Raw genomic sequence first — 12,846 nt, forward strand, 5'->3', positions numbered from 1 at the left:
CAATAAATTAACAATTATGGAATGAAGACAATGCATTCCCAGATTGCTTTTAAGTATGAAAAGTCCTGTCACGAACCCATTCTAGGACTCAATACGAAGATAAACAATGAGGACAGCAATCTCAAGTGGCTGTACTCTGACCAATTTCAGTCCCAGGTGAACATAAAAGCAACAGCCATATATTCAAATTAATGATAGTTCAGATATTTCACAGTAAAACATGTTTAAACAAAAGCACAAGAAGCCCACAGTTTAAAAACTGAGGCTTTCAGACAGAAATGCTTGATCTTCACCAGAATTCTTAGTTAACATTTTCACGCTTTTGCCAAGAACTTCTGTAGCAGATAAATAATATCAACTGAAAAATAAATCCTACCTGTTTCCTCTTCTCAGGCGGAAGGGATGGATCCCCATCCTACAAATAAATGGACATATTTTATTGGCAACTTATTTCTGAAGCCAGCAACTGTGTTAACTTTCTGGATTAAAATTTAGAATGTATTTAAACTAAAAGGTTTACAATTATTTCTAAAATACTGCATTTTGATTAATACCAGTAGTATTAATTTCAACTCAAAAAACATCTAAGGCTGAAGATTTGTTTATAATTCTAGAACAGCAGGTCATTACAAATTTATGTTGCATTATTTTTCATAACGGTACATTAAGTTGCTGTGGAATAATAAAACTGCAGTCAGTTTTTAAATAGAATTATGACTGAAACTAATTTCCTCAGATCACGCACTGTCTTTCTGTGTCTTATGTAACAGGCACTACCTCATCAGTGTGGAACAAATGAGTAATAACATGATCACAACTGTACAACTGCAGGACTACTGTAAACAAGTACTTTCACATTTTTACAGCAGCATTATGGCCTTCTTTCCAATTTTGTGAGGTTAACCCACGTCCCCCACAGTTATACAGTATTCATAAAGAAAAACCTACAATCAGCTCCCGATACTTCTTTTTCAGAGACTGATGTCTTTCCCGCAACTGGTTGGCCATAAGCTTGTACTGGTCTCTTTCTTGTTGACAGGTATCCAGCTCTTTGGATAGGATTAGCAATGCCTCCTTTTTGCTTTCGAGCTTCCTTTTGCACACCAGATACTGCAGAAGAGAAAAAAACCCATGTAATTGTAACAAGCTATTTCAGCTCCAGCCAGTAGTGGATTTGAGAGGCTCAAGTATTTGTCCAAAAAGATGGAAGCCCCTCTGCAAGAGATCGAAGTCTGCCATAGGTCATCTCAGCTTATTGGTAACAATCATGGGCTTGTTGTATCAGAAGCTGTTGTATCAGAAGACTGAAATCCACTTGTAAGGATTGCTCATCCAACAACCATGAGTTAGAAAAAATCAGCAATTCAAGTTTCTCCTCTTTATTTTCATAAGCATGAGGAATGTATGAAACTTCACAATTTGATCTGTAGTCCTGGGAAGGCTGCTAGAAGAAAGATTCCTTTGCAAACTCCCTTTCCTAGTTGTGTCCACAATATCCAGATGTTAGTTAGCAGCTAGCATTTCCTCCTTCTCACTTCCCTCCTCCCTTCCCTTCCTGCTATGAGCAATGTCCTCCGGGCTCAGCCTCCCAGATGGACAGTGAAACAGGACCATGTTACAGAAGAAGGGGTAGCGCAAGTGAAAATCAAAGTTTACCCTGAGTCTGAAACAGTTACAGTGTGGTACCCTACTGGCACAGGTAAAAGAGAACTTACTCAGCTGCGATACTATATGCCTGTGCTTGTTGAGTCAAAAGAATGCAGGAATATTGCAAAAACCTGAATGGAGAGGGATGGCAGAGGTCCCCAGCAGTCACCACCTCTTATGCATAGGGCTCACACACCAAGCAAAGCTGAACTTTCAAATCTTAGCTGTTCTGCAGTAGTCTGACCTGCTTCATTGCCTTTCCGCACTGAGGAGAGAGTAACATGTATATCATCCTTTCCTGCAGTGGCTGAAATGCTACCTATCAGAAGTTTCACACAACTTTTTTTCACTTAACGTGATGTTCAATCAGCAGATTCTTCTTACCCATCACTTGACCCTTATGCTAAAGCATATATTTCTATTTCTGATGTTACTCACATAAGACATGGAGCTAAATACTTTCTGAATGTGCACTGCAAGAGACCAAATATCACAGCAGTCATGAAAACAATTTATAGTTCCATTATATTCTCTGACAAGAATACTTTGTCATTATAGGCTCTTGCACAAAGCAAGAGCATCAGCACTTCCACAGTGTTCAAGTCAGTGCTGCTCTTTGGGACAAAAATCGTTACCCGTATGTACTACTTGCTTGGAATTGACTTTGTTAACAGCAATTTCAAGTCAATGAGAAAGGGAAAAGCGAGTTTGGTGTATTAGTACAGCCAACGTTTTCCAAAAATGGTAAATGCTTAGTTGCAAAAAAGCAGGAAGAGAATGAGAAAAGCCATTCCAAGAAGGATTTGAACTCTCAAAAAGGACACTTCCACCTTGGATTAATTTTATTTCTGGCAATACTGAAGTTGAAATCCTGCCATAAATTTTCTGGATTATGATGCCTTGGCATCAAGAAAGGCAACTGTACCTATGTACTTATGTCCTTACTGATACCTTATACAAATGTCAAGTCCCTTGATAAAGCACTGAACAGTATCAGATGCTAAACTTTAATATTGTCAGCACGCGATTATAGTGACACAGAACTGTGTCACTATAAACTGCTTCAAATTTGATAATTCCTTCTCCTACAGTTAAATATTTTCCTCTAACAACTTCTCCTCTTTTTCCAGTTTCATCTTATGTCTTAGCCTATTCTAAATCTTGCCTTCACAAAATTGTTTTTAAATACTAACAATCTGATACAGTAATTGCAAATAAAAAGGAGTAGAAAGAAACCTCATAATCACTTACAAAGCCTACAAACAACAACAGAAAACAACAGCTCAAACTCCTGAACGAAGTAGCCTGTCCTGTTCCTTTAACCACCAGGAAGAATGAAGCTGGCCCATCCAGCCAACACCTACATGGAGCAGAACAGACTATACAATGTACACAATGGAGGGGAGCAAAACTAAACATCTCACCTTCAGACACCCACACCACCAGCTCTGAGCCTTGCCACAAGTGCTGGTATACAAAACAGCACACAAGAGAAATGGAAGCCAACTGGAGCATGTGGATAAGACTATAAAAAATAATATTTGGTAAGCAGGAAATGCAAACTTAGTGCTAAACAAACCTTGCTTCTGCCATGAATCACAGCCCTCCGCAAAGGACACACTCAAAGCATAAAAGAAGGCTTCACCTTTCACCACAGCACAGGCAAGAGCAAGGGAATTTTTCATTATCTGTTAGGCTGAGGATAATGAACCACAAACAGACAGTTGTGTTCAGGGTCTAAATGAAAAGGAGTAATGATCTCCTTGTTTAACGTACATTTTAATTTGATCAATCATAAAGTAATGATGTGCCATGTAGAAGGAATGGGCTTGGCATTTCTCATCAATGTTCTGTTTGGATTTTACTACAAAAATGACCACCTAAAAAACTTTTTGAAGCCATTTTGCCTTTTGCATATATTGACTTTCCCAAATAAATGTGATAATGTAATCTGTTTCCACAGGCTTGGAGTACAAAGAACAATAAAGCCACAGCATTTCTGTGGAATTTGATTATTCAACAGAACTATGTTTCCAATTCCCATTACCATTTTTGAAGGAAAACTAAATTTTACAAAGACAGGTCTCAAAGAGTTTATTCAATATATATGCTTCTGAATGTTAAAATAAATAAATACATAAAAGCATGAATAATGTCCATAAGGTGACCTAACTCTTTCACCAGAAATGGATTCTGCTTGAATCCCACCAACAATTTCTCATATATGGACAAATAAGTGCAGCAAAATGCATATGCTGTCAAAATGTACATAGGACTTTAACAGCCTTTTCGGAGCGATGCACACAATAAGGAAAATTAACTCACATAGTCTGACAAAAAAATATTCAATAGATGCTTCTGGCATTCACATAGAAATTTCTTCCTCTGCAACTGAGGGAAAGCCTATGTCTCTTGTATTGTCTATCAGCGAGACAAGCAAGTGAATACTGCTATGCACTAGAGTTACTTTAAAAACATTCCTATTTTCTTTTGTTTCCTTTCAACTGACATTCCAAAATAATCTTTGAGTTTAAAAAACAAAGTTAGACAAGAACCAGCTGCTATACTTTCAATCTGAAAGCTACAGCGTACAACTTCCCATATCTGTCTAGTGACTTCTACCAACTTGCTGTTATCTGCAATAAAGTAAATTATAATTGCCATAAGGAAGAACATGATAATTAAAGGAATATATGTGACATTCTACATTACTGCCTGAACTGCTTTACAGCCAGATGACTACTTTAGTGAAACCGAGTAAAAAGAGACTGACATTACAGGAGAGTGTAACTGCTCCAAGGTGACCCTCTACATGCAACTCTTACTGTTTGTCCATTGCTATTTTTAGTGACAAATCTGCATAGATCTCATTAATGACGCTGTAGACATGGTCTAATAATCTGATGAAGCTGGGACAGTCACGGTTTTAGATTTGAGGGTTTTTTTAACCAACAAATACTGGATTTCTATCCCAAAATAATTTCTCTTAAATTAGTACAAATTACTGACCTATTCCTGGGTATTTAATAGCAATTAGAAAGAAAATATCTAATTTTCTGAGGGTAAAAGTAGAGATACTATTTCCAAACTGTGGTTTGGAACCACTGTGTTCTCTCAACACTCCAGGACCTAGTGTCCTCTCAAATGCCAATGGGCCACTACACTGTACATAGGCCTGGAAACTTATTATCCACCATGCTCTCACAGAGACCATGAATTCTACTCACTACCTTTTGAACAAGAGATACAACTGCTATTGAACCATCTGAAGTTGTATGAAATATCTCCTCACCGTACTCTTGGAGGCAACTGTGTTGTGGTAATGACAAACTGAAGAGTCCCAAAATGCATCACAACATTACTATTCAGGGTGTTTTTCAACTGTGTTTCAGTAATGTTGCTCCCCTTGACTTCAGATTAAACTTCAACTTATCTGAAAGCATCAAGCACTCAAACCCAGAGAAGCACACAATTACTGGCCTTTTGCCTGCCATCTCATCTCATGTCCTCATCTCTGATAAAGCCTGAGACAATGCAGTGTCCTTTGGTTTATCCCACCATATCAGTTCTGCTTTTCCTGCTGCCCAGGGATTGGCTTCACTAGCTACCTCCTGATTCTGAAGCACAAAGCAGGCTGGCATCATTCACTGATGATATACGTGATATAAGCAGCTCCCCAGAACACCACATTATCTTCATTAATCCTTTAGGAATTACCATCATTTGATTAGTCAAAACAACAATATTTTGCTATATGGCCCAATCCTTAACAGTTTTTTTATGCTGTGCACTGGATTACATTATTAATTTATTCGTGTTTGTTTCTCAGCACCCTGTGGGTATCTTAGTCCAACATGGAAACATGAGAAGCAAACACTTGCTTTGTGTGAAAGCCCAGCATGTAGATCTCTGCAGCCCCTCTCCCACAGCTCCTGAGAACTCTGGAGGGCAGTGACAGTTCTTTTAGTGTTTCCACATCCTTTTCCAAATGACAAAGGTGTTACAATGCCAACCCAATCACGTAGGGGCCTTAGAGCATCCAGTCTACTTTGTTCTTCCCTACAGCCACTGACATTTGCCTGCATTTAGAAAAGCTCTGAAATTAGTGGCTCCAAAGCCTGTTAGGTCCCCTCATACAGGTCTGGTAAATTATATTTCATTCTCTGTTTGAAAAGGCAACATGACAGAAAGTTATAGAGATATTACAAACACGAAAATCTCACTATTTGTTTTTCCTCTTCTCTCTTGTCCACATAAAATTGTGCAACCCATAGGAAAGGCATGCTCTGCCAGTTACAAGCAGGTTGGGTTTCTCACTCAGAATTCACGTTTGGAACACTCACCTATTCCAACTAGAACTACTGCTCAGCAGTTGAGTGGTGGATAAATAATTCCCCAAAATCCTTTCTCCAAGTTTTAAGTTGGCAATTATTAGGCAAGGGAACTTAAGAGTACAAGAATGATCCTTCCCTCTGCAGTGGTGAAGACCAGACATAGTTAATAATAAAGAAATATCCTCTAGTGAATGACAAATTAAATGGAGACTGAATTTCCTCAAGTTTTTTTTAGGAGGCACACTCACGTATGAGTAGCTGTAAATAGCATACAGTAAATGTTCTAATGTGTGGGAGGTGACAAGAAAAAAGAAGCATTTTGACACTGGATTTAATTCTAGAAATTGGCAAATCTGAGAGAAAGAAGCTAGCATAACGGACCGAGGGTAACCACTCTAGTCTTACGGGTTTCCTAGGAAAACTTTCTTGCTTCCAGTGCAAATCACCGCCAAAAGTGCACATTCTCCAAGCAGTATTAAATTAGGACTAGTGCCAACTCTCAATGAAGTGAATGGAAGCACACTCACTGACTTCAGCAGAAAGGAGACTAAACTTGTAAATGTGAGCTCTCTAAAGAAAGGACAGAGGTAGTCCTGCAGATTATATGGACAGGGACATGCAGTGACAAGACAAGGGGGAATGGTTTTAAGGTAACAGAGGAGAGATTTATGTTAGACATCAGGAGAAAATTCCTTACTATGCAGGTAGTGAGACACTAGAACCAATTGCCCAGAGAAGCTGTGGCTGCCCCATCCCTGGAAGTGTTCAAGGTCAGGCTGGATGGGGCTTTGAGCAACCTGATCTAGACGCGGGTGTCCCTGCCCATGGCAGAAGGATTGGAAGTAGATGATCTTTAAGGTCCCTTCCAACTTAAACCATTCTGTGATTATATAGAAGTGTTTTTCCCCTACCACACACGATCTCCCAACATTGTTCAACTCAATGCACCAGCCTAAGATCATGCTACCACTTATTCCTTTCTCCATCACTGATTCTGTCACCATCCTTAGATCATATTATTCCAAGACAGATTACATGGAATTCATGAAAAAACTGAAATCACATTCTCCTCAAACAAAGCTCACATATCATGCTTTCCACTAGTATTCATGAGATTTAGTTATGTCTCATTTCCCTTATGAAGACAGGAAACCTGAGCCACAAAGGAGTTGACTCCAGGCTGCATCTGGAATATTGCGTCCAATTCTGGTCCCCTCAGTTCAAGGACAGGGAATTGCTTGAAAGAGTCCAGCGCAGAGCCACAAAGATGATGAAGGGAGTGGAACACCTCCCTTATGAGGAGAGGCTGAGGGAGCTGGGTCTCTTTAGCTTGGAGGAGACTGAGGGGTGACCTCATCAGTGTTTACAAATATGTAAAGGGTGGGTGTCAGGATGATGGAGCTAGGCTTTTTTCAGTGATATCCAGTGGTAGGACAAGGGACAATGGGTGTAAACTGGAGCATAGGAGGTTCCACATTAACATCAGGAAGAACTTCTTTACTGTGAGAGTGACAGAGCACTGGAACAGGTTGCCCAGGGAGGTTGTGGAGTCTCCTATGTTGGAGATATTCAAGGCTCGCCTGGACAAGTTCCTGTGTGATGTACTCCAGGTTACCCTGCTCTTGCAGGGGGGTTGGACTAGATGATCTTTCGAGGTCCCTTCCAACCCTTGGGATTCTGTGATTCTGTGACTCACATCAGTTTGTAAATCACAGCTTAGCTGAGAAATATGGACATTTTAAAACATTTAAAATCAGCCAAAACTCTGCAACCAAGATTTTGGCAACTAATGTTATTTTCAAGAATTCCATTCTCTTCAGCAAAGAGTACAGTACAAGCACCTTCCTGTGATTGCTTTCTAGCAGTGCACTCAGCAAACCAACTAGTAACAGTCTCACTTTCCTCTTTTCATTCTCTTCCAGGTGGGAGAGGTATTTTGTTTCCATCAAGGATTTATCTTTTTTCTTTTTTTTTTTTTGTAAATAAGAGCCATTCAAAGGCCTGTTCAAAGAAATGGGCTGTAATCTGGATCGTATTTTGAGATTTATGATGATCACTTGTTTCTGGAGGAAACAGCCAGTTCACTACAGTCTAGCCATCAAAAAAGTTCTTGCTATGGCTCCGTTTTATTTCTGTCAAACAAGCAGTTATTGACCAGGTCTTCATCCTGCAGCTTTACACAGGCTTTCAAATATCCTAACCATGAGTCATTATAGGAGGTAAATCTTAGATAAAAACCCAAGCAAAAAATTATGTGGTAGCCCAACAGAGTACCTTTTCTATATATTCATTCACCACCAGTATTTGAACTCAGCTGAATAATGGGCAAAATTTATGTGGATTCTCACTCCTGATGTTTGTTCTTTTGCATTCAATGGAAATAATGATTCTTTGGACTCCTTCAGTATTTGCTAAGTAGGCTTTGTCCCAGTATTCCTTCCTACATCATCCTATTAATTTGGTTTAAAGAATGTTCAAGTATATGTGCTGCAAAGATTGCTCAGAGTTTGGGTACACACTAGACCTGAAATGGATGTGGCTGTAGAATAAGTGGAAAAATACATAAACATGGAGGCAAAAGAACATGCAAGAAGTCATTGATGTGCATAACTAAAGCAGAGAAAGAAATGTGAACTGTTCAGCCTGGAGAAGGCTGGGTGGAGACCTCACAGCAGCCTTCCAGTATCTGAAGGGGGCCTACAAGGATGCTGGGGAGGGACTCTTCATCAGGGACTGCAGCAATAGGACAAGGAGTAACAGGTTAAAACTTAAACAGGGAAAGTTTAGATTGGATATAAGGAAGAAATTCTTTACTGTTAGGGTGGTGAGGCACTGGAATGGGTTGCCCAGGGAAGCTGTGAATGCTCCATCCCTGGCAGTGCTCAAGGCCAGGTTGGATGAAGCCTTGGGTGACATGGTTTAGTGTGAGGTGTCCCTGACCATGGCAGAGGGGTTGGAACTGGATGATCTTAAGGTCCTTTCCAACCCTAACTATTCTATGATTCTATGAAAGTGTACACAGCAGAAGTCACTGAAATGGAACAAAGTCAAGGAAATTAAAAAAATAAATAAATAAAAAGAGTAAACAGAGAAAAAGACTGGAACGTGCCAAAAATCCCCCCAAGCATTCTTTTTATCCAATGAATTAAAAAAAAAGCCGAACTACCAAAATATAAAGCTGTGTGTACAAGTGTTCGTGTATATATATATGGACCAAAAATACATCCTACCACTTAACACCTGCAATATCACACTTAAAAAACATTACAGTTGCTTTGGCAAATACTTCAGTTACTCCTAGATTTCAGACTTGAGGACTGAGCTTGTGGAAATGAAAAAGAACATGACCACAGATCTGAACTCACCAGCTTCTGGAGATTCTGAACTGCATTCTATGTTTTAACTGTCCAGCATCAGCAATGTAAGAGTTTGTTTAGAGCTACCATGTCTTTTCTTGCCTGTGTTATATTTTGAAAGCACTTTGAAATGTCCAAAATGCGTTTTGAGCAAAGCTTTAATTATCTTGGCAGACACTGAAGCTAAGAGACCTGGAGAAGCTCTGCAGAACTGAGGATACAGGAAACTGGAAAAACTTATCACAAGTTACTTCAGAAGCTAGAGCCACTTCCTCACAGACCCATTAGGATGTTGCAGTTAATGGGTAAATCACACAAAGTTAATCACAACAGTCAAAGGAAGAGGAAGGCAGAAAGGGAAAGCCTATACACTTACAGTACATGCTACAGACTTCACGCACAAAAACAGGCTGTAAGCCTCCTGTGGGAACAGAGAGAAAGGAAGGAAAAATGAAATGCTAATTACCAGGCTTTCAATTGTTCCTGGGGAAAAAAAATAGGAATTATATGTATGCTTAACTATTTACACTAATGTAGCTTAGTGCAGTCATTAAACTTAACAACTATAAAGAAGCCCTTAAACAAGAAATAAGTACTCAATTTCAGGATTAACTTTTTAGGTTAAATCATATCAAAAGTAAAAAAGTTCCAAATTAATTCCAGGTTACTTTTTAAAGCCAAGAGTAGGGACGTTTCCTTTGAACACACCTCATGAATTGTCTCTGTTTCTTACTTTTCTCTGCCATGTGACACAACCCCACCCCAAGATAAAACTCCCTTTGGTAAATGAGATGTCAGATGCAACACTGCACAATCAGGATACTACTACAAGTACACTTTTCATTTTATTGTGGACTGGTCTGTGTGTTTGCAAGCACTGTGTGCACAGGTAAGCTCCCATTCTAGCACAGATCTAGGTCTGTACAAACTTCCTAGACAAGTGACAGGTTCAGGACCCTAAATTCATGCTTCTTTTTGACAGGTCTGGACATTAAGCCATGCTGACATAATATAACAGAGGCAAAGCTCTCCTGAAACCAGAAGAATTCATCTGTGAACATCATACTCTAGGACAGTAGACTCAGTCTGGTTCATTTAGGCTTATGCCATTTGCACAGAAGTTTGGCTAGCTGTAAATAGAAAAATACTATTTTTATACTTACACCAATTTAACACAATATAAAATGCAATGTAAAAATTGGTATGCCAACCTACTTCAAACTTTATGGGTTTGCCTATCAAACAGACTTGATGATACTCCTTTAAACTACACTGACCTCAAGTTGTTAGAGTTAGGTAATTTGTCCTACATGAAAATGTGTACCTGCAGACACTGTTGATCTTTTAATGTGGACACAGTAGATAATATCATTTTCTACTCTTATATTTTCAAAATCCTCCCCTTATTGAAGCTCGGGGCCACTGCTATTATGGATTTTTCTCACATTATACAAATGACACCATGGGTCTCAAACCCCTTTCGTTTCTGATTCAGATGCAGTAAGAAAACAAAGCACATGCCGCAGGAGAGAACTCTTGGGAACAGACCTGTCACCCTCGCTGCCCACTGCAGCAGGGCCGCGCTGCTGCTGGACCCTGCGGCCCGCAGGCACCGGGGCCAGGCAGAGGCCTCACCCCATCGCCACAGGAGAGGCCCTGGCGACTGCCAGCCAACAGCAGGCTCGGAGCCTAAAGGCGATTTCTGGCAGCCACACACTGGTTAATGCACACCAGAGGTTCGCAGGCACTTGTCCCCCAGTACCTGCCGCCGTGCGGGGTCGGACCCGGCAGCCTGAGGGCGGTTGGTGAGCAGGGCAGTGCCGCAAGACAGACGTGGCTGTACACTTCAGCCCTGCCAGCCTACAGCTCAACGCTACGGCGCCGCCTGCTCCACCTGCCGCCGGCCCAGCCGCGGGGCTCGGGACCCCTGTGGGCTCCAGTCCGGGGTCCCCTCCCGATGGCTCTGCCCCTCGCCCCACTAGAGTTTCCCCAAGGAGCCGGTCAGCAGCAGGGCCCGACCGCGCCTCTCCCCTGGCGGCCCCGAAAGGGCCGGTGCCCAGGCCGCGCCGCTGGAGGCACGGCACCCCGGCCCGCGGCCGCCGGGACCCCGCAGCCTCACCTCGCTCACCAGCCCCTGCCAGTCGCTCTCGCTGCGGTGGGAGCCCATGGCTCCAGCGGGCCGCGGCGGCATGCGGCGACAACCGGCTGCGCCCGCCCCGGCCTTCTGCCGAGGAGCGGGCGGGGAGAGGCGGGGCCTGCGGCCGTCTCTTACCGGCCGGCCGGCCGGGGCCGCCCAGGGGAGTCCTGGGCACGGCTCTGCCGGAGCGGTGCCAGCGGAAGCGCTTCAGCGTCCGGTGTCTGTCGCAGCTCTGGCCGCTGGGCTCTGCCGGGGCCCGGGCCGCCTCCGCACGGCGGCGTTCCCTGGCAGAGCAGGGCCGGGCAGGGCCGTGGTGCCTGGGCAGGTGGGCCGGTGCTCAAGGGACAGCGTGGGTCACAACACGGCAGCGCAGGGCAGCTCCTCGCTGCCAGAGGCACCGCCTCGGGCTGTGTATAAGTGTCCGAGGTGCGTCGCCCAGAGAAGGGACCATCTGTCTCTGGTGCTTTTCCTAAATAAGAGCAGGGCTCTGCTGCAGTCCCAGGGTCTGAACAGCCAGGCATAGCCAAGGACCGCTTCACGATGGGACAGGCACTGGGGCTGTGCTACAGCAGAGACTTTAATAAACCTCTTGTAAATTATGTATGCACTCACATTGTCTGTATAAAGTAAGATATAGCAGGAAGACAAAGAGGTAGAAAACCATATTCTCAAAACATGGTACAGGCACACTTCCCACTTTGGGCATAGATCTGTGCTATTGCCTAGTTCACAGAGGTGTAAATAATGTAGGATTTGATCTGGCTTCTTTTTCTCCTCATTAGAGCAGATGCTCCTCCATCAGTCCTGAAACTCCAGACACTACCCACACAGTGCTCCACACCCTTCCAGGTACCTCTGCTCCAGCTGTATGCTCCACAGCCCTGCAGCCAGAGCTGCTGCATGGTACAATCCCATGGACCAGGTCTACCTTTACACACATCATGTGTGATATTTGTTGTACTCCTAAGACAGTGAGTGCTCCTACAACTGAAGTTTCCCAGGTAGAGTCCAAGTGTAATCTCATGTAGTATCTGAGCAGTAACCCACAATTACTCTTTGTTTCTAATAATGCAGCAAACAGCACAAGGCAACACAATAAAATGTGTATGCCTCATTTCTCACCACAGTTTCCCCACTGTTACAGTTTTTTGTTGTTTGGCATCTGGGCACAGTGTCCTTCTGTTCTCTAAAATGGCCAAGGGATCCTCTTTTGACAGCTTCGCATCCCTTTGAGTAGGTGATGCTGTGGCCTCACCACTGACAACATTTCTGTTCCAGGTGCTTAATTAATGGCTTCTGTGGGAGAAACAGGCCACATCTAAACCCAGCAGGAGGTTTCTTTGAGTGTAAGGTTATGAAGATTAATAAATGC

General features: G+C 42.5%; 1 protein-coding gene across 2 annotated transcripts in view; it reads right to left on the reverse strand.

Annotated features, from left to right (window-relative positions):
* CCDC149 (coiled-coil domain containing 149) overlaps positions 1-11,552 on the reverse strand; it is a 54,891-nt gene extending 43,339 nt beyond the window's left edge. For both annotated transcript variants that reach the window (XM_034065018.1, XM_034065017.1), the window contains exons 1-3: positions 11,457-11,552; positions 949-1,110; positions 377-415 (exon numbers count right to left, since the gene is read on the reverse strand). In XM_034065018.1, coding sequence (XP_033920909.1) covers positions 377-415; positions 949-1,110; positions 11,457-11,528 — 273 coding nt within the window. In that variant the 5' untranslated portion in view covers positions 11,529-11,552. The remainder of the gene's footprint in view (positions 1-376; positions 416-948; positions 1,111-11,456) is intronic.
* Between the last annotated feature and the right edge of the window lie 1,294 nt (positions 11,553-12,846).

Source organism: Melopsittacus undulatus, chromosome 7, assembly GCF_012275295.1.
Source record: "Melopsittacus undulatus isolate bMelUnd1 chromosome 7, bMelUnd1.mat.Z, whole genome shotgun sequence".
Taxonomy (NCBI): Eukaryota; Metazoa; Chordata; class Aves; order Psittaciformes; family Psittaculidae; genus Melopsittacus; species Melopsittacus undulatus.